This window comes from Onychostoma macrolepis, chromosome 15 (genome assembly GCF_012432095.1).
Source record: "Onychostoma macrolepis isolate SWU-2019 chromosome 15, ASM1243209v1, whole genome shotgun sequence".
Classification (NCBI taxonomy): Eukaryota; Metazoa; Chordata; class Actinopteri; order Cypriniformes; family Cyprinidae; genus Onychostoma; species Onychostoma macrolepis.
In genome coordinates, this window is record NC_081169.1 from 790,931 (window position 1) to 816,038 (window position 25,108).

Sequence of the window (25,108 nt, forward strand, 5' to 3'; positions counted from 1 at the left end):
GCGTCAGACTGACTACTTACTCTACAGTTAAAGAGGTTTACATGTCAAATTATTTACATTCACTGCTATGCAATTATTATGAGCGTACAAGATATATAATGAAAACTCAATAATAGGTATGCTGGTGTAGTGAAATACATATATTTTCTTGCTCCTTAATCTGTATAATGTGTGTATGGCGTTTATTGGGTAAGGCATGTAGATCACTTGATGTCAGGCAGACTAAAAACAGGTTATTTATTCAGTGTAAGACCATCTTAAGAAAGGTGTGAAGTGTTAAAGGAATAGTTCACCCAAAAAAATGAAAATTCTTTACATCCTTGTGTTGTTTCAAACTCATATGGCTTTGTGTGGAACATTAAAGGAGATGTTTAGTACCATATGTATCATACAAATACCATATAACTGTCATAATATTAGTATTCTGAAGTCATGTGATGCTTTGTGTAGTCGTACACTGAAATATTCCCCTAAAAATTCTGTCCTGTCAATCATAAGCAGAAGCAGGTGAACACATGAAATTTCACTGAAGTTTAGGATTTGTGTTGTAAATATTCATGCATGATTGCTGGTTACATTAGTTAGTTTGTGAGTTTAGGTTAAGATCTGATAGAACAGGAGCGTCTGAATAATTCTCCTACTGTCTCAAGGTGCACATTTGGGAAAGAGACTGACAAGACCCCCTTTCCGAAGCAAACACGAGGGCATGCATATGTATAGTACCTGCAGAGAGACACCTCCTCCTGCTGAATAATGCATGCGCCCGTCTTTCTCCGTCCCGCTGTGGGATTCTGCAGGGAGAATGCGCTCGTGTATTGTTGCTTGAGTTTGCGTTGATATTTGACTTTGCAGGTCTCCTCCAGGGCTCCTGCAGGTGAGGATGTAGATCACACTGAATTGTTGATTAATGCACTTGAAAACACAGCAGTGGTATTTCTGCATTTGTCAAACTAGAGCTTCTCACGCTACAAGTTACTAATAATTTAATGCAGAAGCTACAGTCATGCTAGGCATCTTATCAAAAAAGATATTAGCTGCAATACAAGCTACTCATTTTTAAAAAAGTAGCTAACTACATTGACTGTTTGAAGCGGTAATTAAAAAATGAAGATCTTAATTGATGTAGAATCAATATTATTAACTTATGGAACATTAAACACAACTGTACAGTAAATACAACTAATACAACATTTGAAGTGAAAAAAGTCATAAAGAGACATCTATATTTAGTGATTTTAAAGCACTTCACTACCTCACAACACTGGTGAACAGTACTTGGTGATGTTTTCTAGCAGGTATATGGTAATGAAGTCAGTTGATGGATGGTAACTTTATGGCGTGTTTCAGACACACAGTAAATTTATACTGGTACTGCTCAGTATATCATTCTGAATAGACAAGGCCTTTAGCAGTAACTCACACACTACAGCTCACACATCTCCAACATCCATGCACACTATGAAAAGTGGCAAGTTGCAACTATTACGGTACCTTCCATTCTAACCCTTATATTGCAGTTTGTCGATGTAACCTAATGTATTTAGGTTGCTTCATTGATGTTAAAATATATGTTCTACCAGGGCTATAACAACATTTTGTCATTATTGTAGCTTTCAGCAGTTTTATTGAATAATACACTCGATTACTGAAAAAGACAATCAGAAAAGACAACAGCTTTACAAAAACATGCACAGACAACAGCCAACAACTCAAGATAAAAACACAGGGCAATATATACACAGGGTTAAACTAGACAAAGGTGAACTCGACTGGTAACTATACAAACTAGGGAATATTAGAGACCAAGGGAATTGAGGAAACAGGAACCAAACACAGGAAACAGGAACACAAATATCATGAAACTAAATAAACTTCACAAAAAGAGTCTTTAGAAAGAAATGACACAAACAAGATTATAACTGGGGACGTGTTCCCCCACTTTTAGAAGAGTTTGTTGTCAGACCATACCTCCACTATTGACACTCTTTCCCCACCAATCACAGAATTTCCCATTATTATGAGACAACACTTCCCTGCCAAGAACAGAATTTTCAGTGTTTTCATTGTTATAGACTCTGGGACACTATTATGAATCTCCTGAATGAGTCTAGAATGTCCCGATCAAAAACAAAGGCAAGGAAGCCGCAGAAACGAGCAATCTCATACAGTATGTAAGCATATGCATATGAAAAGTAATGCGATCATCAACAATAAACAACGTATAAATGAAAACCTAATGTCACGGAGTGAAATGTCGATCCAGGAAGTGGTAAAGGACTGTGCAAGCTTTAGAGGTGTTGATGGAAGCAATCTACTACATCTTTGCTTTGATAATAGTACTGAATATGATCCAGAAGTAGTATTTGATAAAAAAAAAAAATGCAATTTTCTCAGCTTTTTGCTTAAAATGTTGCTTTTTTTTAATGAAACTTATCTACATTCAAGTGTTGATTTAAAAAAATGCTTGAAGCTAGAATAAAACAGATTTGTTTTGTGTGTAAAACAGCGGTTCTCAATTCCAGTCCTCGCGCCCCGCCGCTCTGCATATTTTGCATGTCTCTCTTAGATATAACACCTGTTTCAGATAACCAGCTCATTAGAAGTGAGCTCCGTGCATGAACTGTGTTCCGATTGATATGATCCCTACACAGCGTTCATTGCTTCCTACTCCCTGAGCAGGGGAAATCCGTTGAAGTTTACTTCTTCGGAACATTCATTCATGGATTTGCACTGCGCCGCAGCGTCTTCACACATAGACAGAATTTACTAGAGTGTGACAAAAATGCATATGTAAATAAATACAATTTAAATTCATATCTTGTACAGATTTCACAGGTGAAGAAAGTGGAAAGTGCTTGAACCCAGTGTGCATTTGTACATAATTGGCTGAGCAGACACCATCACAATAAGTGTCTCATCCACTGTCAATAATGTAGCGATGTACACAGGCACTGTGATTTTTGGTGACGGCCTTGAATACAATGTAAACCATCTGAGAAATACTGTAACAAAAACTTAAAGAATAGCATTAGTGTTGTGGACGACGATGATAATGTGGTGATTTCTTGAATAGCTGGCTGGCTGAGAGGACAAGGAGCTCCGTCTTGACTAAGTGAGTTTAAGAGTAGAGGACCAAGCACTGAACCCTGTGGTACCCCGTTAGTTTAGACCTCATTCCTCTAGGTCTCAAATCAGTGCAGTGCAGTTTCTGTAGTGTCCAGTTCAGAGAATGTACACAGAAGTTGGTTTGAAGGCAATGGACAGTTCCAGCAGAGTGAGGACTGATGTCCCCTCTGCTAGCCACAGAATTTCAGAATCAAACTGAAAATACTGCTTGACAGCTTGGTTTGGTGTGATAGCCTTCCTCTTGTCCTTGACTCAACTAAGAAAAGCAGAGAAAATAAGACAAGGTGGAGGAAGAATTCCACTGCAGTGACACTTTGGGTCTGTTTATTCAAGGATCTAGTTAGTTCTCTTTACAAAAACTGTGTCCCAGTTTGGATGCTTGTATTAGTTTTATAGACTGACCTGTAACAGCCTTAATGTATATAATTGGAATTAGGAGAAAGTGAATCCCGAAGAACTTTGTATTCATTAAGTACATTATACTGTATATAAACCTTGCTGCATGAGCTGAAGACATCTGAGATGGTTTGGGGTGTTCACATACAAACCCAAATCCTCACAAACTACTCTGAAACAATCATCCAGTCTGACAAAAAAGTTTTTGGATTGTTTATATGGAAAAGTAAGAAATATAAACCTGTCAGTGGTGATGTGTGTGATTTCATCATCTCAGCTGCATGGATTTTCTCTCCACTCACACATTCTCCATTAACATGGCGCTGGACTTGCCAGAAACGGCAAAGACCGCAGAAGCTTTGCTGTGTATTAAATCAATGGAAGCATTAAGACACGAACATCTTGACTTGTAACAATTAGTAGTCGTCCAAGCCCTATCCTGGCTGGTGTCCAGTTTTGCTCCCGGACGGCCACAGTCCTGCAGAGTTCAGCTTCAGCTGAAAGCAGCTAGTCAATGTCTTCTGGACTACAGGCAGCTGTGTTTAGAGAAGGGTGACACTACTGTCCAAATTGATTATTTAATAAGCTACTGTAATTTCTCTCCTAAGACATAAGGAAGGACAAACAAGCTTTCAGTTTGGTACTCTAGTAACACAACATCTGTGTTTGCTAATGAATTTAGGTGGAGAATCTCAGGTGGTTCCTCTGGGTACTGCATGAGGATCATGCATTATTCATCATGCCTGCAGATGCCTTTAGATTGGCTAAAGATTTATTTGTTATTAATGGAGGTTTACAGCCATAAAGCATGTTTAAATCGGTTGCATACATACAAAAATCTAATTCGGTAACTTTATTTTGAGAGTTCAATTTAGATATTTCATTAACTATGTGTAACTTGTAACGCTCAGCCGAGTTACAAGAGTAAAATTGGGGTCAGATTTAACTGTGAGAGATGATTAGTGGTTAAAAGAATGAGCAATAAAAGGAGATTGGTTTAAATAGGATTGATGTATTTACAATGTTCACATAAAAGACTTTAAAACAACACGACAAAACCAGGTAAACTCAGTCTGTTAAAAGAATACAGTTTGTTTGTCCATACCCTAAAACAGTCAAAGAATCCCAGTGTGTTAAGTCCAATGTGAGTGTCCACCCATCTATATACAATCCACAGAAAGTGTAATCCAAAGTGTGTAGATGGTGTCTGGAAAGGTGAGCTCTGAAAGTGATAACCCCTCAATCCAGTTTGGTGACTGTCACCTTGTTTGTTTGTTTGTCATGCTGCTCTCTTATTCAGTTGTAGTTGTTGTAGTTGTAGTTCCAACCATACAGTTCTTAAAGACATACACACACTAAAATGGACTAAAAAACATGTAAACCAATTAAAACTCTATAATACATTAAATCATTGTAATAAATGTGTGACAGTGTCACAAACTCCATGTCAGCTAGCAGTCGTTAGTAACTGCTTAATATCTGCTGACACTTCATTTTGATTGACATTCTACTGACTATAAGTGACTTTTCAAGAACATGTTGACTTGTTCTTCAAACCCTAAACCAGGGTTCCTCAAATCTTTCCCTGGAGGGCCAATCTGCTGCAGAGTTTAGCTCCAACCCTGATCAAACTCACCTACCTGTAATTTTCTAATGATCTGGAAGACTCTGATTAGCATGCTCAGGTGTGTTTGATTAGGGTTAGAGCTAAACTCTGCAGGAGTGGGCCAGATTTGAGGATGCCTGCCCTAAACCTAACAGTCTACTAATACTAGAATGCTAGGATGCACAACACTTTGAATTTGCAAAGTTTGTAAGTCATTACTCTAGGAGTTAAGCTAGATAACGACAGTTTTATTGCACCTCTTATGGATTTTTGATGTGAGCGCTTATAAAAAGCCATTAAATCCAAGGGCAGGGTGATGGGAGAGAAAAGTGGTGGAGAGAATGAGTGCAGGAGAAGTTAAATTACGAAATGATGTGCCAGTACGTCTGTAAATAGACAAAAGTGTCTAATAACTACTTGAAGAGATGTTTTTTAAATATTTGTAATCTTTGGAAATGTCATTGCACGGTTCTGGTGAAAAGTGGCATTAACCACCCATTACAGTCCAATCAGTTTGTGCTTTCTGCAGATCATTTAAGCTTAAAGGACATCAAAATGTCACACTGTTCTCCTCCAAACAATGCTGAAAAGTTTCCCACTGCACACCAAACTCAACCACTAGATTAACACATCTAACACACAATGCTGGAAGTGATCGAGACTGAAAATCAGGGCTTTTCAAACTTTCAAAAGTTGTTTCAGACAAATATTTATTGTGTAAGGCAATATACAAATTAATTTATGTCAGAACACGCACAGCTACTGTAGGTATAAATTTGTACATTATATGATGTAATGCACAACACTTAAAGGTGCTTCTTGCAGCTGCTTGTTGCGTGTCGTCATGATAATTTCTATAAACTCTACACTATATCTGATCTCATAGACAGAGGTGTAAAATACTTGAGTAAGTTTACTTGATTTTAAGTATTTTTGTTTTTTACTCAATTTTAACTGGATATTTGCACTGTTATTTAATTGCTCCGTACAGTGTTTGTTTGACAAAACGCATGCAACTCATTCACTTTGCATTGAGAAAATGATTCACCTTGATTAAACAACAATCTCCTTTTCTCTTGTTTTTATTTTTGCCAGGTTACTTCTACTTTTAATGCATATAATTTAAAGCTGTAATTTTGTACTTTCACTGAAGTATGTTTTTGGTTATGTACTTGGGCTTTTATTTGAGTAAAGGTTTCACTCAGTATCCATACAGTCATGTAGTTTCTCATGTATGTCTGCACCCCGCTCAGGTCAGGTTAGAGAAACATCTAGAGGTTTGTCTGTCTTCAGATGTGTTTCTGTGGTATAGGACTGTTGGGAATATCACCGCACTGGGAAAATCAATGCTTATGGTCAATTCTAATTATGCTTGTAGTTTTACATTAAGAAAGAGATCTTGAACGTGCAGTGCTAACCTTTAAATAACTGGACCTCGGTTCTGCACCAGATAAATGAAGGCACTTGGGAAATAAGGGAATTAGACGTTTCTTTATTTCATTTTCCCTTGGTGTGGATGGAAATACAGGGTGATCAAACACAGGGCTCAGTGTTTTGTGAGTGTAGAGGAGATAACCTTCACTGTACGATTGCGAACGGTCTGGTGCTGTCAGAAACATCAGGCAGATCTGCATATCACACATTAGGGATCGCTCCTGATGAATCCTCCACTGAAATAAACAAGCTCATCCAATCTATATTCATATTTACTGTCTCTAACCGTCAGAGAAGCCGATTACACAGAGCAAGAACAAAGAAAAACAGGCTTGGCATGTAAGATCAAATGTTTGTTTTTGCTCTCTCAGCAGACTGAGCCTCCATTCAATTCTACAGCATTCACTCTTTAATGCTGAAGATCATATGATGTCACCATTTAATCCCACCAGTCACAACAGGGACCGTAAAGAAGGTTTTCATTTATAAAGCTCTAAAAATCTTACTGACTGGTGTTTTAGTGCATTTCCTGCAAATATGGAAACAATAAAGGGTCTCAATTAAATACGTGCAGTGTCACATGGTTAGTGCAAGTTTACTTTCTGTTTGCACCATGAGAAGATGATGACTGCATCAAAGATCCAAAACAAAAGACTAAAGGATGTTAAAGATATGACTAAGATTTGTGGTACATGATATCTGTAAGGTGTCTAGTATTAATATATGAATTCACAGTTATTCAGTTTTGTTGAGTGTGGTCACTCAACATGTTGATGGCAACTCTCAGCTGATCCACATATACTTATAGAAATATGACACCCATATCACGGCATTCCTATATAAGCTCTATTCCGTATTATTCGGCAGCTTTTTACCATTAAGCATCTTTAACCTCCTCCATCCCCAACTCCTCCTTTCGCCACGGTCAGGACTTGGATTTCTGATATTCTTTGTTGAATCAGACTCATTTTATCTTGAATAATGTGTTACACTTAAATATCATTAAGTACATTAATGATATCTGCTTAGTTCTGTTACCCTGTGACAGCATCATTGTCCTGCTCCACTTCACAGACCACGAGTGGAAACGAACTTTAGAATGACACGACAGTCATGACACTCACGATTCAGCAACAACAGCTTGCTCTGTGCGTCATACGTCATTACGCTCAAATGCAGAACTTTCCAGTTTTAGTTCTCAATCTGATCAAGTATTTGCATTGTCCTGTTGAACAGATTAGTAAAGACTGAAACCAGCCCTTACAATTTCAATCAGATTTGGCCAATTCATTCCGACTCTTGTGCTTACTTGTGACTTTTTTAAATTTTTTACATTCGGACTGGTTCTACTAGTCCAATTAAACACAGCTACTATTTGAAGTCCACTCCAGTTTTAATCAAATTATACTTAATCTGCTATACTTAATCTTTCTGGCTTAGATTAAAACTAATTTAACAATACAATCCATTGCATGAAGTTAGAAGTAAGGTTAGGGTAAGGGGATAGAAAATACAACTTGTACAGTAAAAAAAAAAAACATTACGCCTATGGAGGAATACCAGTGTGTGTGTGTGTGTATGTGTGTGTTTCTGAATCTGCATGAGCTGGTGTTTTATTGTGTGACTGTGATCAGTCAGTGGCAGTAAAGTCTTGTCCCTGCTGCCCAGTAATGTCTTTAATGGGGCTCTAAAGAGACGTTATATCAGCATCATAAGGCTGGAACAAATACAACACAGAGCAAAACAACACAAAACATTCTTCATCACTATCTTCTCCTTGTTTTCCAATAATATACAGTATGTAAATGTTCTTAAAGCTAAATGCATTCACTGGAAAAAAAGCTTGGAGTTTAACTGATGTGAGAAATGTTGTGCACAGAGACATGTCTGGGTAGATGAACAGCAGTCTCTCTCTATCTCACACACACACACACACACACACACACACTGTGTAGCAATATTCCCTCTCTGCTCCTGCTGTCAGTCACACAGAGTCATCCAGCAAACATTTCTCCTCCATCGCTATCATACACACAGCTGTGAGGGGTGATGCTGTAGCGGTCAACCGATACGTATATTGACAAGGCCGATATATCGGCTGATATTTGGCATTTTTTAACTATAGGCATCAGCCAAGAATTTGCAAGATTCTGTGTACTGTTTTTTTGGTCCAATAAGTAATATCTCTGTCTTATCCGAATTTAATAAGAGAAAATTATTGGTCGTCCAATCTTTAACAAAGATGATCTTGTTGAAATGTAAAGTTGAGTATCATCAGCATAACAATGTTAACTAATCCTGTGTTTCCTATTAATATTACCAAGGGGCAACATATCTATTGAAAATAGCTGAGGGCCTAAGACAGATCCTTGTGGCACTCCATACTTCACACACATTCTCACACACACATACACACACACACACACACACACACACACACACACAGACAGTGCATCACATCCGGTCACTGCAGTGTCTCAGGTTCAGATCTCTCAGGACAGCTGTTAGAGTCTGACTTTTTTTTAATGGTTTGTGGCTCCGCTGCTTCACTGTGATGTTGTTTCAGAGTTACTGGACTGTTAGCGTGTCTGGCTGTGGCCTCAGCAGGTTTAGTGGATAATATTGGCAGAATGCAGGACCTCTGCTGTGTGTCTGCTAAACGCTCAAATACTGTTGGAGTCAAGGCAAAGCAGGCCACTGTCCTGCAAAGTTTAGCTCCAACCCTAATTAAACACACCTGAAGCAGCTAATCAAGCTCTTACTAGGCATAGTAGAAACTTTCAGGCAGGTGTGTTGACGCAAGTTGGAGCTAAACTCTGCAGGACACCGGCCCTCCAGGACTGAGTTTGGACACCCCTGATGTATATAAACATTGAGCAAAAGATTCACACAGGGAATCTTGTCTTGTGCGTGTATTTGGGCATTATGATTTCAGTGATGCAGGAAATGTAGAATCCAGTCATGAAAATGGAATTCACTGTATAATGCAGAATATCACAGAATTTGACAAAATTTGTATGAATAAATCAAAAGTACAACTGTAATGTAATGATGTAACGGTATGAAAATTTCTTATCACGATTACAGTGACCAAAGTTGTCACGATTATCAGTATTATCACGTTATTGTTAAAATGTGCTGGAAATGTGAAAATGTGTTGAAAAAGTACTGACACATAAATTGTTTAACCAAGTTTTATATTTAAAATCAACAAACAACAAATAAAAAAAAATTTTGTTTGCATAAACACTAAACCAATAACATTACCAATGAAGAGTCAAATATTTAAAAAGTCAAAATGATAACTGATTAATAAATGATTATAAGTATTTTATCTACTCTATAAATAATTATAGATAGCTTATCTGAATTGTTTAAATGTGTAGAATCCACACACTGTAAAATAATTCAGACCTCCCTAACTCAAAATCTTCTAGTGACTGATTACAGCTACATTTTTCCATTGGCCCAATTTAATTTCTGTGAATTGAATTTGAAATATTGAATATGTTAATTCTCAGATACACAAAGCTGATGAATTGCACTTTAAACATTAATACATTCACAAACATGCAAAAATATAAAAAACACCATTAAAATGTAATAATTTATCTGAGGTTACTTCAATCAGTGTTTAGTGTAATGTCACCTGAATATTACTGTTCTCACAAAAGGTACTCTGAGCTCATGAAACTTACAATAATAATAATCTCATAAGAGGTACTTTGAACTTGAAGGGTTAGTTCACCTAAAAAAATGAAAATTCTGTCATTAATTACCCTCATGCCATTCCACATCTGTAAGACCTTTGTTCATCTTCAGAACACAAATTAAGATATTTTTGATGAGATCTGAGCGTTTTCCGTCCCTCCATAGAAAGTTATGCAGCTTACACATTCAAGGTCCAGAACAGTAGGAAAGACATCATTAGAGTAATCAACGTGACTCCAGTGGTTTAAACCTCAATTTTATGAAGCAACGCAAGTGCTTTGTTTGCGCAAAAATGAATAAATAAATAACTACCTTATTTACTAAAACATTGATCTTCAACCCAATAGGGGAAGCACCACCACACTTTGGATATTATTTCGTAAATAAAGTATTACATTTTTTATTTTTTTTTCTACAAACAAAACTCTTGCGTTGCGTCATAAAATTTAAATTAAACCACTGGACTCACACTGAATACTTTAATGATGTCTTTCCTACTGTTCTGGAACTTGAATGTATAAGTTGCATAGCTTCCTATGGAGGGTCAGAGAGCTCTCAGATTTATAAAAGATTTCTTAATATGTGACCCTGGAGCACAAAACCAGTCTTAAGTCGCTGGGGTATATTTGTAGCAATAGCCAAAAATACACTTTATGGGTCAAAATTATCGATTTTTCTTTTATGCCAAAAATCATTAGTATATTAAGTAAAGATCATATTCCATGAAGATATTTTGTAAATTTACTACTGTAAATATATCAAAACTTCATTTATGATTAGTAATATGCATTGCTAAGAATTCATTTGGACAACTTTAAAGGCGATTTTATCAATATTTTGATTTTTTTGCACCCTCAGATTTCAGATTTTCAAATAGTTGTATCTCAGCCAAATATTGTCCTATCATAACAACCCATACATCAATGGAAAGATTATTCATTCGGTTTTCAGATGATGTATAAATCCCAATTTCCAAAAATTTACTCTGAAGATGATTGAAGGTTTACAGGTTTGTGTACAACATGAGGGTTAGAGTAATTAATGACAATTTCCATTTTTGGTGAACTAACCTTTTACAGTAAATCCTTGTTGTACTCCATGTTGAGTGCAAACAATAATCCAAACAGTACAATAAATACATTTACAAAGTCTCCTAAGTTGTCAAGCACCACCTCCTCTTCCAGGACAACGGAGACATTTAGCACACTTGACAGGGCTCTTGAAGTGCAACTGCTGATGCTTACTATTCCAGTTTTCATCACAGTTGTGTGGCTCTCCAATGGCTCTGTAAAAAATATAAAATAGCAATGTCATTATAAGTCTACATACTGTATAACTTCAATAACTTATGCAGCCTGCATTACACAGAGCCACGTCACACAAATTACATCTAAGAGCTCATAGTATTTGACACTAATATGGGATTAACATATTCAATAAGAACTGAGTTAAATACTCACTGTGAAATTCATAGTGGTTCCTTTTCTACACTTCTGACTTCTGACTAAATGATGCCTCGTAAGCTCAGACCTAGCAATGGTGGGTTACGCTGAGGGAAAAAAAAAAAAAGAAATTACAGCAGAAACGTTTTCCTAGGGTCTCATACATTTAATATAATAATCATAAAGTGAAATAAAAATAATTTAGTTCAATAAATAGTAACTTTAGGTAACCGAGAGATAGGGGTGTGCGATATTGACAAAAATGATACATCAATATTTTCTGGGATTTTATTGATAACAACAATTAGACGGACAATATTTTTGCTGAGTGTGTTTTTGTGCTTACATTTTAAGGACTACCGTGGACTCCTAAAGTTTTGATATTCTGCATATTCTGTGTGGTGGTCATTTCACAGCAGTCATAGAAATTAATCTTTCCCAATACGTTTAAATTGAGTTTTACCTTTTATGGGCATTTTTACCTTCATAAAGCCATTTTTCAAAAAATTTGCATTATCTTTTGAGTCAAATTCTTACATTTTAGTAGTCAATTAGAATAAGACATTTGTGCTGTTTACCAAGCAAATGAAGTCAGTATCAACTAAATTCATCTTTGCAATGCAGCGGAAACACACATGCATTTAGAAACATTTACAAACTGTTTAATGAAGGACATCAATGATTTAAGCTACAGTTACAACTGCATAAATAATGTTCTGATATTTTAAACATGAATACTGATATTTGGAATTATTTAAAAATGAAGAGACTTTAAATGTGAAATTAAAGCCGCCAGTAGGAGGCAGCAAGTCACTGTTAATAAGCGAGTCATTGCGATTGAACCGAATCATTTAAACGGTTGATTCATTCACGAACGAAACACCGACATGTTGCTCAAACATGAGACACAAATTGTAATTATTTTCGTTGGTGAAATAGAGCAAAAACAGGCAATATTGTGTCTAATATGTAAATCCCTTAATATTACCATCTTGTTTATTGAACTGCTGTATAAAATCAATATCACATTTGTAATCATGTTGCTTTGTGGTAGAAAAACGTTACTCTTCGTGTGATACTGATTAACCATTTGAAATTATGTAAATATATAAATTTTCTGCCCCCATATCTTGAATGTTGTGATCATTCTAAATGCATTTTAATAGACTGAATCATGCAGTGAAACACACTCTAATGCGCACGCGCAGTAGTCTAACCTTCATCACGTAACGTATGCGTGCACTCTGTTTTGTGTGGTTTTTGCGATATAACGTTAATCATAATGTCAAACCCCACATCGTTAAAACAGCAATTACAATATTATCGCAGATGATATATAGCCTATCGCACACCTCTACCGAGAGATCAGTATGAGCTAAACTAGGTTATTATAACGCCAACATGACATGAGTACAGGCGTGAATTCACTGTGAATTCACTCTGCAAAATACAATGCAATTTATATCAAATGTATTGTGTCCTAAAGTAAAACATTCGGTAACTCGGTTTAATTTGTTTAGCGAATAAGTTACTTCTGTTAACTAATCATAGGCGGTAATGTAATGTAATAAGGTAACATTAATATCATACCCACGTTTTTTGTTTTTAACTTAAACATGTCTTAATAAAGACAAAGTTCAGTACTCACCATAACTTTACTGATGTAAAATCCGTCTGGAAACGATGTATTGTCGCTCCTCAGCATCGGCTCCGCTCTCTCGCACAGTAATTTAAATCCGTGCATAAGCTTGTTTTTCATCAACTGGTCATAAATTACAGCAGGGCATGCAGATCCGGTTTGTTTTTGGACCAGATAAAACTGCACACAGACTGAATGTAAATGTGAGTCTCTGTCAATCCAGTCTCTGACAGCAGGTGGCGCTGATGGAGCAGCAGAACTACAGCTACTGTACTACTGTATTACTGGTTTCACACAAAACAAAACTACTCTGCATGCTCTGCTGTTACTTAAAACCGTGCTTTATGCTGAATAGTTGTTAAAATCATGGCAATGGAATATGGTTTTAATGATTATTAATATATGAAATGGTAATACTAACTGTGGGGAATTTTCTTGATTTATCATCAAACCAGTAATTGTTACATCCCTATTGTAAGTCCTATAGGAAAATGACAGATGTGAGAATCTCACAGAGATGTTCATGGATCATATCAAGGTGAAGGCTTGGCTAATGAATATTAATCATTAGCAGTGTTTATGAATATTCATTAGCTCAGTCTTTGCTGTACAGTGATATCACTCCAAATCTGTTCTGATCAGAGGCCGAACAACCAGAAGAGCAGATTCAGTGTAATGTGCGTCTCTGTTATCGGTAATGTTGGCTGGTTAGGGATGATTGAGCGTCTGTCATCATGTGTTGACTGATGTTTGTTCTGCACTGCTCTTGGCTGTTGTTAACAGCGTTTATTAAATGAGTTAAGCCAGCTGCTGGTGTTTATGTGCTGCGAGCTGCAGGAAACACATGAACAAACACCTTCCTGATGGAGCGCTACAGCCCTTCAACAAACACAAACCTGACGCTAATCTGACTGTTATTCTCTTAAGTGCTGTGTAGGAAAACAAGATTTCATCAGATTCTACATCACTGGGATGTTAAGCATGATTTTACTGTACGGTATGTTGCTCAATTAAACAGTCCAACATGAACACTATACAGACTACAACAGTTAACACGCCATGTTTCAGTGAGAGATGGAGACTCGTGACTGTGTTGACTGTGCGCTGTTAGTCACTAATATACTGCAGGAGAAATTCATTACTCGAGTGACAGTGTGTACACAGGGTTATATTAGATAGGGCTGTCAAGCAATTACATTTTTTAATCTAATTAATTACATGATATGTACAATTATTAATCTAATTAATCACACATTTGAATGGGCTGAGAAAATATAATTAGAACTCTTTTTTCTGTTAAATGAGAAAATCCTCAAATAGACATTACAAAAAGAAGCTTTAGAAATGAATATTTTGCTTCAACATAGTATTTAGTACACATAAAATGTTAAGGCTTAAATGTGGTAATAATATTGATTGATAAATATTGAAATATGAAATGTTTTTGAAAAATGAAATACTGTACCACTCCAGTAGGTGGCAGTCTTTATGAGTGAATCATTCACTCAACCGATTCATTCAAACAGCTGATTCATTCAGAAACGAAGCAAGTGACTGTCTTTATGAATGAGTCAGTGAATCACTGACTAACTTGATTCAATCAAAACCATGTATTCATTGAGTGACGAATCACTGCTGTGTGTTGAGGTTTTGATAGGAATTATTATTATTTGTGAAACTGAACTAAAACAGACAATATTGTGTCTAAAATGTAATAAATTTTAACTTATTGTTTACTGAACTGTACAAAAAATCAGTGGCACATTTGCAGTGGTGTAGATATTGGGGAATCAGCACTTTTGCTGGTGTGATATTACTAAACTATGATATAAATATAAGAGGGAGATTTTTTTTTTTTGCCCTCATATGTTAAATATTAGGCTCGTATAACTGCATTAATAGACTCCATCATGCAGTCAGTCAGTCGTCCTGCTTCATGATCATCAGACACTGCAGTAGATGACGGACAGGTCCGGACAGGGCGCTGCATTAAACGCATTCATCATTTCAGTGCATTATTTTTTCCATAATTTCTATTGCATTTCTATTTCTTCAGAACATCAACACTGAATGTAAATCAGAAGGTAAAATCTAGTTTGTACTGCTGTTGTTCTTCATCTCTTTGACCCTCCTAGCGCTATCTCTTTTTCTCTGTATGTGTAGCTGGCTGGTGTCCAGTTTAATACAGCCAGAGGATCTCTCTCTCAATCACACACACACACACACACACACACACACACACACACACAGATGTTTGTTTTAGTGGTTTACGGGGACTCTCCATAGGCGTAATGGTTTTTATACTGTACTTACTGTATGTGCTATTGTCCTACACCAACCCTACACCTAAACCTACCCCTTACAGGAGACTACAGGCATTTTTAGATTACAAAAAAAAAACAGCATTTAGTATGTTTTTTAAGCCTTTTGATTTACGGGGACATAGGCAGTGTCCTCATAAACCACCTTCACATTGTAATACCTCTGTCATACCCATGTTATTATACAAATGTTGTCCCCGTAAACCACAAAAACCAGTACACACACACACACACAACCACCTGTCTTCATCTCTCTCTCACTCACCTTCAGAGTCTGTGCTGCTTTAGAAAGGGTCACCATCACACCTACAGTGAGCTCTACACACACACACACACACACACACACACACACACACATAAATCGCTTGTGTAGTTTCCTCTCTAATCAATGCAGTCTGCTTGGATTTGCAAAACCCAAAATGAATATAGATTTGCTGTCCACTTTCACACTAAATTATGCAAAGCATAGTGTTTTATTTCCTGGTTCTTTGGTTGTTTGCGTGAGAGAGGAACACTGCGGCTCTGGTCTGACTGTACGTCTGTAAACTCACGGCTCATTATCACATTCTTCACACTCGCTGTGACATCTGAATCTCACAGTCTGATCCGAACCCGCGATCAGCTCCGTTCTCTGAGATGTAATGCAACTCTATTAATACACACACATGCACATGCACACACAAATGTGAAGCTTTCGACACAACACAGTCAACACAGTTGACTTTACACTAGTATAATGCTGCATTCATATTCATACAAAATGCACAAATGGGTGGTGAAATAACAGGTGAAATGGTCTTCACCATATATTTCATGACTTCACATATTATTTTTGATTAAGCAGGAAGGTAAAATGGTTGGTTTTATAATATTGTTAAACTGTAATGTATTTCTGTGATGCGCAGCTGTATTTTCAGCATCATTACTGCAGTCTTCAGTGTCACATGATCTTCAGAAATCATTCTAATATGCTGATTTGCTGCTCAACAAACATTTCTGATTATTATCAATGTTGAAAACAGTCGTGCTGCACAATATTTTTCTGGAAACCATCATACATTTTATTTTTCAGGATTCACAGATGAATAGAAAGTTCAAAAGAACAGAATTTATTTAAAATAGAAATCTACTGTAACATTATAAATGTCTTGACTGTGTAGATTTGTGTGAGTTTGGCTCTAATGTTGGTGTGTGGAGGAGCGTGAATGCAGGGATGATGTGTTCAGATGCTGTCTAGTTAGGCAGCTCACTAGGGTTTGGAACGGAGCTGCTGTACTGTCGTAATTGTGCATTTTATTCACATCTGAAATCTCGTTTAATGGTGCTAGCAGGCTAACACTCTGAAACAGCGCTGTGCCATTAGCATTAATAAAGTCACTGGCATTTTTTTCAACACAACACGTCTCATTTATTTTAGGCTCATTACAGATCGTGCCTTATTCACAGAACTCAGCACTATTAGCCTGCTGCAATTAATGGTGTGCTATTACTGTCAGGCGGTAAACAGAATCTTAAGTAAAATAGATGTTTGTATACAGCAGTAATTTACCAAATGGCATGTCACGAGCGTGAGATGAAGTCTATAGCACATTCAACATTTGCCTGAGGACATCAGGTCTGAATGATGCTCGAGGCTCAGTAAAGTATGGCAGATTGTGGTAAACCGCAGTGCTGAGAGCTGGAGAGCTGTGTCACGCAAACAGTGTTCAGTGTTCGTATTTGTGCTCGTAACTGATTTGCAAAATTCCTTCATTACATCGGGTGGCAGAACAATGCAGAAGGCTGTCACGTGGAGACTGTTTTCATTTGATTTTCCTGCCTGTTTCAGTTTCTCGTTTCTCCCTGTAGTTAGTTAGTTCTCACACCGGATGTACCTTGATTTCACTCCTCTGAGTATCTTTTATGTGCTTCTGTCTCCATTTTATCACAATAAAATAAAATAAAATAAATAAACGTGTTACATAGGCAGGGTCAGAAATGAACTTTTCCATTAAGGGGCAATATCTGCCCCTTGATTATCTGAGGCATTTGGCATTTTCACCTAAGGGCAAATTTTATAATTACTTCATTAAATATATCTTTTTTTTTTTTTTTTATGGGTTGACAAATATTATGTCAAATTTAATCAATCACTATACAATATACTGTTACAAATCAAATTTTCTTCAACAAAAGCCATCTTTACAATGCAAAGGTGGAAAAGTATTTATCTAACATGCATTTACACAAAAATGGCATAATATAGCCTATAAATGAAAAAGCAAACAAAAACAGGAATTCAGTAGAGGGTGAATTTGTAATATCATGACAAAATCATTATTATTGCTCTTAATATTGTAATATGGCAATATTAATGTTACATCATGACAGCCGTAACAGTTCTAGTGTAGTTGTGCTGGGACATTTTTGTTTGTTATTCCTGACCTTGGCTTTGGAAATGGAGGACACTTGCACTGATTTTATTGTTTATGCACTTTTTCTCTTGTCTGTGTCTCTCAGGAGGAGCTCCAGACATCCGAGAGGATAAAGTGTTTGAACGACGGAGGATACGAACTGCAAAAGTGAGTACTGTGTGTGAAGATGAAACAAGAAGAAGCTGGTGAGACAGTGGAGTTTGTGTTATGAATGGACATTATTTTCCTCTCAGCACAGATGTGAGGGCTCCCTCTAGTGTGCAGCTCAAGTGTTACAAACCTAACAGATTTTCTTCTCTGTTAACCATTTCATTTATCTCAAAAGGAGATTTCCATCATTTCACGTATCACAAACTTGTTCTCTAACAGTTTATCCCAGTGGTTTAATTCCACTGAGAGTGTAGCTGGGATTCAGACCTGTGTTTTTGTAGACAGAAGCTGTGAATTAATAGTTCGGTGTCAAACACACAAAATGGTAGTGATGGGAGAAACACACCTTTTTGAAGCTTTGAATCAACTGAACCAATTGCTTCACAAAATAATTAACTGTTTCGAAGTGCACTGGTGATGCCTGCTGGTCAAAACTGTGTACATGCAACCAAAACATGCATAAAAACAGCTTTTATTGAAACTATAATATATTGCATGCAATTAACATCATCAAATACCGATAAATATGAAGTGTCTGTATAGTATGTGTTCTTTTATTAATTTGCAGGGCTTGTTTTTATGGAGGGCTTTTCTAAACAAGCCATTAAGAGACTATTAACCACTATTCTTCCTTTTAATTACACAAATGTCTCATGTCAATGTCTAAAAATAGTCTAAAAACTGATCTGAGGTCAGGTAAAAAACAAAACAAAAAACATATATAATGAAGCTTCGTTTACTGAAATTACATGATTTTGGCAGTTTGATACACACTCCACACATGGATTGCAAATGTTTCAAAGCCTCGTGAAGCAGTGCTTCGAAAAACCCATCAGTAATGGACGGCTGGAGCTGGAGATAGTGTTGTGATCGGTCGGATTAAATCAACATGCTCCTCCTGAGCTCCATTTAAAGTCAATAAATTGTGTAACCTATATGTATTTACAGTATATATATATATATATATATATATATATAATAAAAAAAAACAACAACCTTGCTACATGTACTGCGTTAAGCTAACTGAGACTTGTTACAGCACTTGCATATCATTGCTCTTTTGTTGATTTTGATTGCGTCTATTGTTCTCATTTGCAAGTTGCTTTGGATAAAAGCATCTGCTAAATCACTAAATGTAAATGGGAACATATATTTTTTTTTCTTTTTTTTTTTTTTTTTTACTCTAAGTAATGGTAAAAATAAGAACAAAACTGTCCTTGCATGTGTTTGTGTGTTTGCATGTTCATCTCAGCGTGACAGTGGAGCTGTATTCCTGTGAGAGCGAAACAATGTAGATTCCCACCATCTGTTCATTTGACTGTGAAGTAAACAATACTCATTTCAAATATGAATTAATTTGCTAAAGAAAGTTAAATGTCAACATCATCATGAAAAAAAAAATGGTAAAATGTGCTTGTGTGAATGTTCTTGTTTCAGTCATCAGATGGAGACAGACTTGGAGAATAACATCACAGTGAACACACATCCACTGGAGAGCACAGTACTGATGTGAGTATATGATCAATATCTCCATCACTTATGCTGCAGATATCACATTGCCATGGGTGATTATCATTACCGGTACCCACTGTCATGAGCGATTATGAATAATACAGTGGACTCTTCGTTCATTTACAATCAGTTATGAGTAATTATAGCTATTATCAGTCATTTCTGTATTTTATTCTTATATGTGATTATAGGTATTTTATTATCAGTACCTCCTCATGGAAATAACTCACAATTACACATTATGTATAACAGCATGCATTAAACCCTAAACCAGACCCTCCTGTCAGCAGGCCTACAGGTCGTGAGTGCAGAATTCCACTGAAAGAAAGGACACCTTAAAACAAAAGGTTTCACTTCATAAAGTGTCCTTGATACAGTGGAATTACTTTTTTATTGGATTTGGTTTAGGAATATTTGCTTGAAATTACCAGTTTGACGATAAATCACCGTTTCATATTTTAATTATCATTAAAACCATATTTGATTACCGCGATTTGAACAACTCAGAATAAATAAATGCTATCCAGCGTAAAGCAGAGTCTCCAGTAACAGCGGAGCACAGAGTCGTGCAGTTTTGTGTGAAAACATGGCGGAAAGCTGCGAGGTTTTAAACGAGTGCTAAGGGAATTATGCTAATTAATATACGAATGAATTAATTATATGAATGCACCTCTGAAGGTTGTCTTCAGAAAAGATTTGAAGGTATTCGCTCCGTGTAATACCTAATAAAGTAGTGTTCTTTACGAGAAACAGCTGTAGTTCTGCTGCTCCATCAGCGCCACCTGCTGTCAGAGACTGGATTTACAGAGACTCACATTCACATTCAGTCTGTGTGCGGTTTCTGTCTGGACTAAACACAGACCGGATCTGCCTGCCCTGCTGTAATTTATGACCGGTTGATGAAAAACAAGCTGATGTGGATTCTACACATTTAAACAATAATAAGCGATCTAGAATTATTTATGGAGCAGATAAAATACTGATAATCGTTATTAATCAAATATCATTTATACTTAACCCTTTTCTTTATTTAAAAGCTGAAATGTGAGGTTTACCATTTTATGAAACTTTTTCAAAGCTTTATTTGAACATTTCGTACGTTATTAGATAAACTGTTGTCAGTCATGTCGTCATTTAAAATCTGGACATCATTGGTTAATGTTATTATTTTAGTGCTCATGCAAACAAAAAGTAATTTTATATGTTCTTTGTTGATTTTAAACATAAAACTTGGTGAAACTGACTAATTTCCAGCACATTTTAACAGTACGGCGATAATACTGATAACCACTATAATCATGATAAGAAATTTCCATTCCGTTACATCACTACACTGTAAAATAAAGTGTTAGCAAATAAATCATATCTTTGCTTATGCTATCCATCAGCATTCAGCATGACTGGCGAGACTTCCTGCAGACACAGGATATCTTGGAGAAGAGAAGCCCCTCCCCTCCCTCTCTGTCCTCAGACAAGATGAGCGCGTCCATCAGCATGACCACCCTATCAGACGGCAGCACCCCCGTAAGCCCCGCCCTCTTTCCTCTTCCGCAGGCTGATGGTGTAGATGCAGGAGTTTGAGGTGTTTTAGGTCAGTTTGGTCTGAAGGTCATGACGTTGTGGAGCATCAAATGCATTTGGTAATTGTTCCCTGGTAGTAGTCAAGGTATTATTTTACATACCTATTATGTAAATAAGGATATGGAGCAGTTGTTCTTCCGTGCTGAGAAGATTGTGACTGTTTTGTTGTTTGATGAAATCTTATGGAATCTGAGTATCTCACACTTGGTTGAATATCTCATATGTGACCAGTAGATGGATCTGTTGTTCAGGCGTTAGTGTACAGTACAGCTTATATACACACACACACACACACACACACACACACACACACACTCACACATACACATGCACACGCACGTACATACGCACACGCACGCACACGCACGCACACACACACACACACACACACACACACACACACACAAACACACACACACTGCAGCTTTTATCCACTGTTCGGTTCAATTGTTTATGGCTGTTTTTACAATATAAGTGGTTTCAAAGCCGCTTTAGAAGAGCAGTCCATGCCGTTTGCAGGTTATGGCTGGAAATGGGAAAAAATATATATATTTTTGGTGTGGATTGCATGTAATCATAAGCACATTACAGTTTACACACAAATCCAAGAATTTCACACACAAAACGCAAAATGCCTCACATCTCTTGCATAATGAAGCACTGCATTCAAAATATCACAAACACATCTCAAAAGCAAACATTTGCAAACACCTTTGCCATAATCTGAAATCTCATACTCTCTGAGCAGGTGTTTCTTTTGATTCATTGAACAAGCATGTTTTCGACACTAGAGGTCGCATTTTTAAAACAATAACAAAGGCAAAGCTTGATGACACTCTGAAGATGAGTGTAATGATGGGAGATGTGGGAGAAGCAAATAAAGTATACAGAGAAAGCGAGTAAAGAACATTTACATTGTCAAAGAACATTATGACTGACTTCAGTCTAGCACAGTGTTGGGTAAGTTATTGTCAAAAAGTAACTAATTACTAATTACATCAATATTGTATTCAAATTGCTTTTCTAATTACTCTGTCTGAAAAGTCATTTAATTACTTAATAAGTAACTTAATTACTCGAATCGTTAATTACATCTTAAAATCCCCATAATCATTGATGCATATACAATAGAAATGAAAATCTTTATTCTTTTAGTTTGAGTCATAGAATAGTTTAGCTTTTTAGCTTTAAAACAACTGTAATACTTAAACATTTTTCATTAAAAAAAATTTAAGCTTTTGCATGTAGAATTACTCTGCAAAATATCTGAATAGCAAAAAAGCATATAAGGAAAGTTAAACGTTACATGTATCAAGCTGTAAGCATTAAACTTTTCAAAGCAATGAGTACCATATTGCATACACACTGACATACTGTACATGTGTACAACATTAGCAGTCACTAATACTGATTTTGCCTATACTCCTAAGAAAAAATCAACATGATTGTGTACTGTTATTCATGCACATATGCCTTGTATTACCACACAGTACATTAACAACATTCTGACATTTTATAAACTAAACTCTTATTGCTTAGCACATTATAAAATTGACATCTGATAGTAGATCAGTAAACACTGATCTAAACATTCCTGTAACATTCATTATGCTGCAGCGTAAACATTCACATTACTTTTTATCTATAGCATATTATATATCACATTTTTTTATTATATGATAGCTAAAAATAAAAATTACATCCTTGTTTTATATGACATTTAGTTTATATGTAATAAAAAGTTGCCTATATATCTGAATGTATATTATACTTCACTCGCTTTCACACATTTCAGTTTGGCAAGATAGTTTAAAGCCCAACTAGTAAAATGCGTACAAGTTTATGTAAAAATAACACATTAACTAATATAAGTAAGAATAAATTACAGAAATGATATCCTCCGCTGAATAAAGCCATGTGAGATCGCGTTGTTCTTCTGAGGTCAATTCTGGCTTGCTCCTCATAGCGAGTCTTCTTCCAAAAACAATGAAAAGTAGATTTTTTTCATCTGTTTTTTTTTTTTTTGTATCTAGGCGATGAGAGCTTATGCACACAGGTATGGCTGCAGATAATAATCTCAGATGGGAACCACTGTACCTCGCATTGGTTTCATACAGATTACATAATCTGAGAGTATTCGTTTTCAATTTGAATTGGTTCATTTAAATAGACACTTCAAGTTTTCTATAGACATATTTCTCATGTCTGTGTGTCAAGTATTCGCTGAGTTTCGGTTCATTTTCGTTTCAGACACATTTGAGAAAGAAGTTCACACGAGACGGCAGAAAGTGCAACCTGTGTGTTTTCTTTATTTTACAAAAGCACAATGTTTTGTTGTTAATAATAATGTGCAACGCTGTAAAATGCGTAAAAAGAATCATGGTGCAACATTGAGCAGATCTAAATTTTATGCTGCAGTCAACACTTTTGATTTCATTTGTGACAGCCATAATGGATTTATTTTAACTGTACAGCAGCATTTGTGTTCGTGTATTGCCATAGATTCTACAAGCAGAAACCAATAGTGTGGATATTACGTCATCAATAGGCAACAATGACCAGGGACTAGCCATTATTTAAAATTATAATTTCTCTGGATTTACAAATCCTTGGGAAATTTTGGGATAACGTAAGTACACAAGTGCATTAAATATACCACACTGTGCAAGTGGTTTTTGGATATTTTATTATGAAAATCTTACATATTGTGCCTTTAATGGAAAATGCTCATAGAAAGTAGTGTTTTGGAGAAAGAAACCTTGACTAACATCAGTGGACAAAATAGTACTTATAGGGGACCACAGGGCTAAAGGCGCCTTTGATATTATTTTTCTCTAAACCACTAGATGTCAGAAAAACTTGGCGTAACACTTTCCAAACCATCCTCTGGTATCACTTTATTTTGATAGTCCACTTTAGACATTCTACTAACAGTAAGTAACTTTGCAACTACACGTCAACTAGCAGTCATTAGAGTATTAGTAGACTGTCTGCTTAATATCTTCTAACACTTTATTTTGATGGGTCCACAACATACAACATACTGTACTGACTATGAGAAACTTATTCTACTAACCCTAAACCTACCCTTACAGTCTACTCTGAGAGTTAGTAGACATGTAGTTGCAAATTAATGAGGATTAGTTGGCATGTAGTTGACACGTAGTTATGAAGTTACTTATAGTTAGTGGAATGTCTAATGTGGACTATCGAAATAAAGTGCAACCCATCCTCTTTTCAAGATTCATGTGTATATTTGTCTGATCTTTGACGCAATCACGTGCAGCTGCGCAAAGTTGATTCTGTTGATTCTTATTTTGTGTTTTTTAAACTGTTGTAGATTTAAGTAGCAAATGAGAATCGCTAAACTTATTACATATATTTTGAGACAAAGGTCTTCTTAATGATTTTGTTTAAGATAATTAAAGTAACAGTTTTTAAATAACGAAAGAATATGTAAAAGTATGGTATTTGGGGTAAAAAGCGCCCCTGCTGTTGGGGCTAAAGGCGAACAGTAATTAACATGATAATTAATAGATGTTTTATATTAACATATTTTAATGACACTATATTTATTGAACAAAAAATAATTATTTTATTTATCAAAATAAGCAGAACATTTTACAAACGTTGCTAAAGTGATTGTTTTGAACAAGTATTAACTTAGACATTATTAAAAAGAAACATAAGATTTTTAAACAAAATAAATGATTTGTATGATTTATTTTCACACAAAATCTGTTGCTCCATAAATGTTCAATACAAACTTATATATT

At 36.0% G+C, this 25,108-nt stretch overlaps 1 protein-coding gene across 2 annotated transcripts in view; it reads left to right on the forward strand.

Annotated features, from left to right (window-relative positions):
• schip1 (schwannomin interacting protein 1) overlaps positions 1 to 25,108 on the forward strand; it is a 193,356-nt gene that overhangs the window by 34,320 nt on the left and 133,928 nt on the right. The window contains exons 2-5 of one of the 2 annotated variants that reach the window (XM_058799508.1): positions 18,175 to 18,236; positions 19,492 to 19,564; positions 19,677 to 19,748; positions 21,140 to 21,275. In XM_058799508.1, coding sequence (XP_058655491.1) covers positions 19,684 to 19,748; positions 21,140 to 21,275 — 201 coding nt within the window. In that variant the 5' untranslated portion in view covers positions 18,175 to 18,236; positions 19,492 to 19,564; positions 19,677 to 19,683. The remainder of the gene's footprint in view (positions 1 to 18,174; positions 18,237 to 19,491; positions 19,565 to 19,676; positions 19,749 to 21,139; positions 21,276 to 25,108) is intronic. The other variant, XM_058799507.1, reaches the window with a different exon arrangement.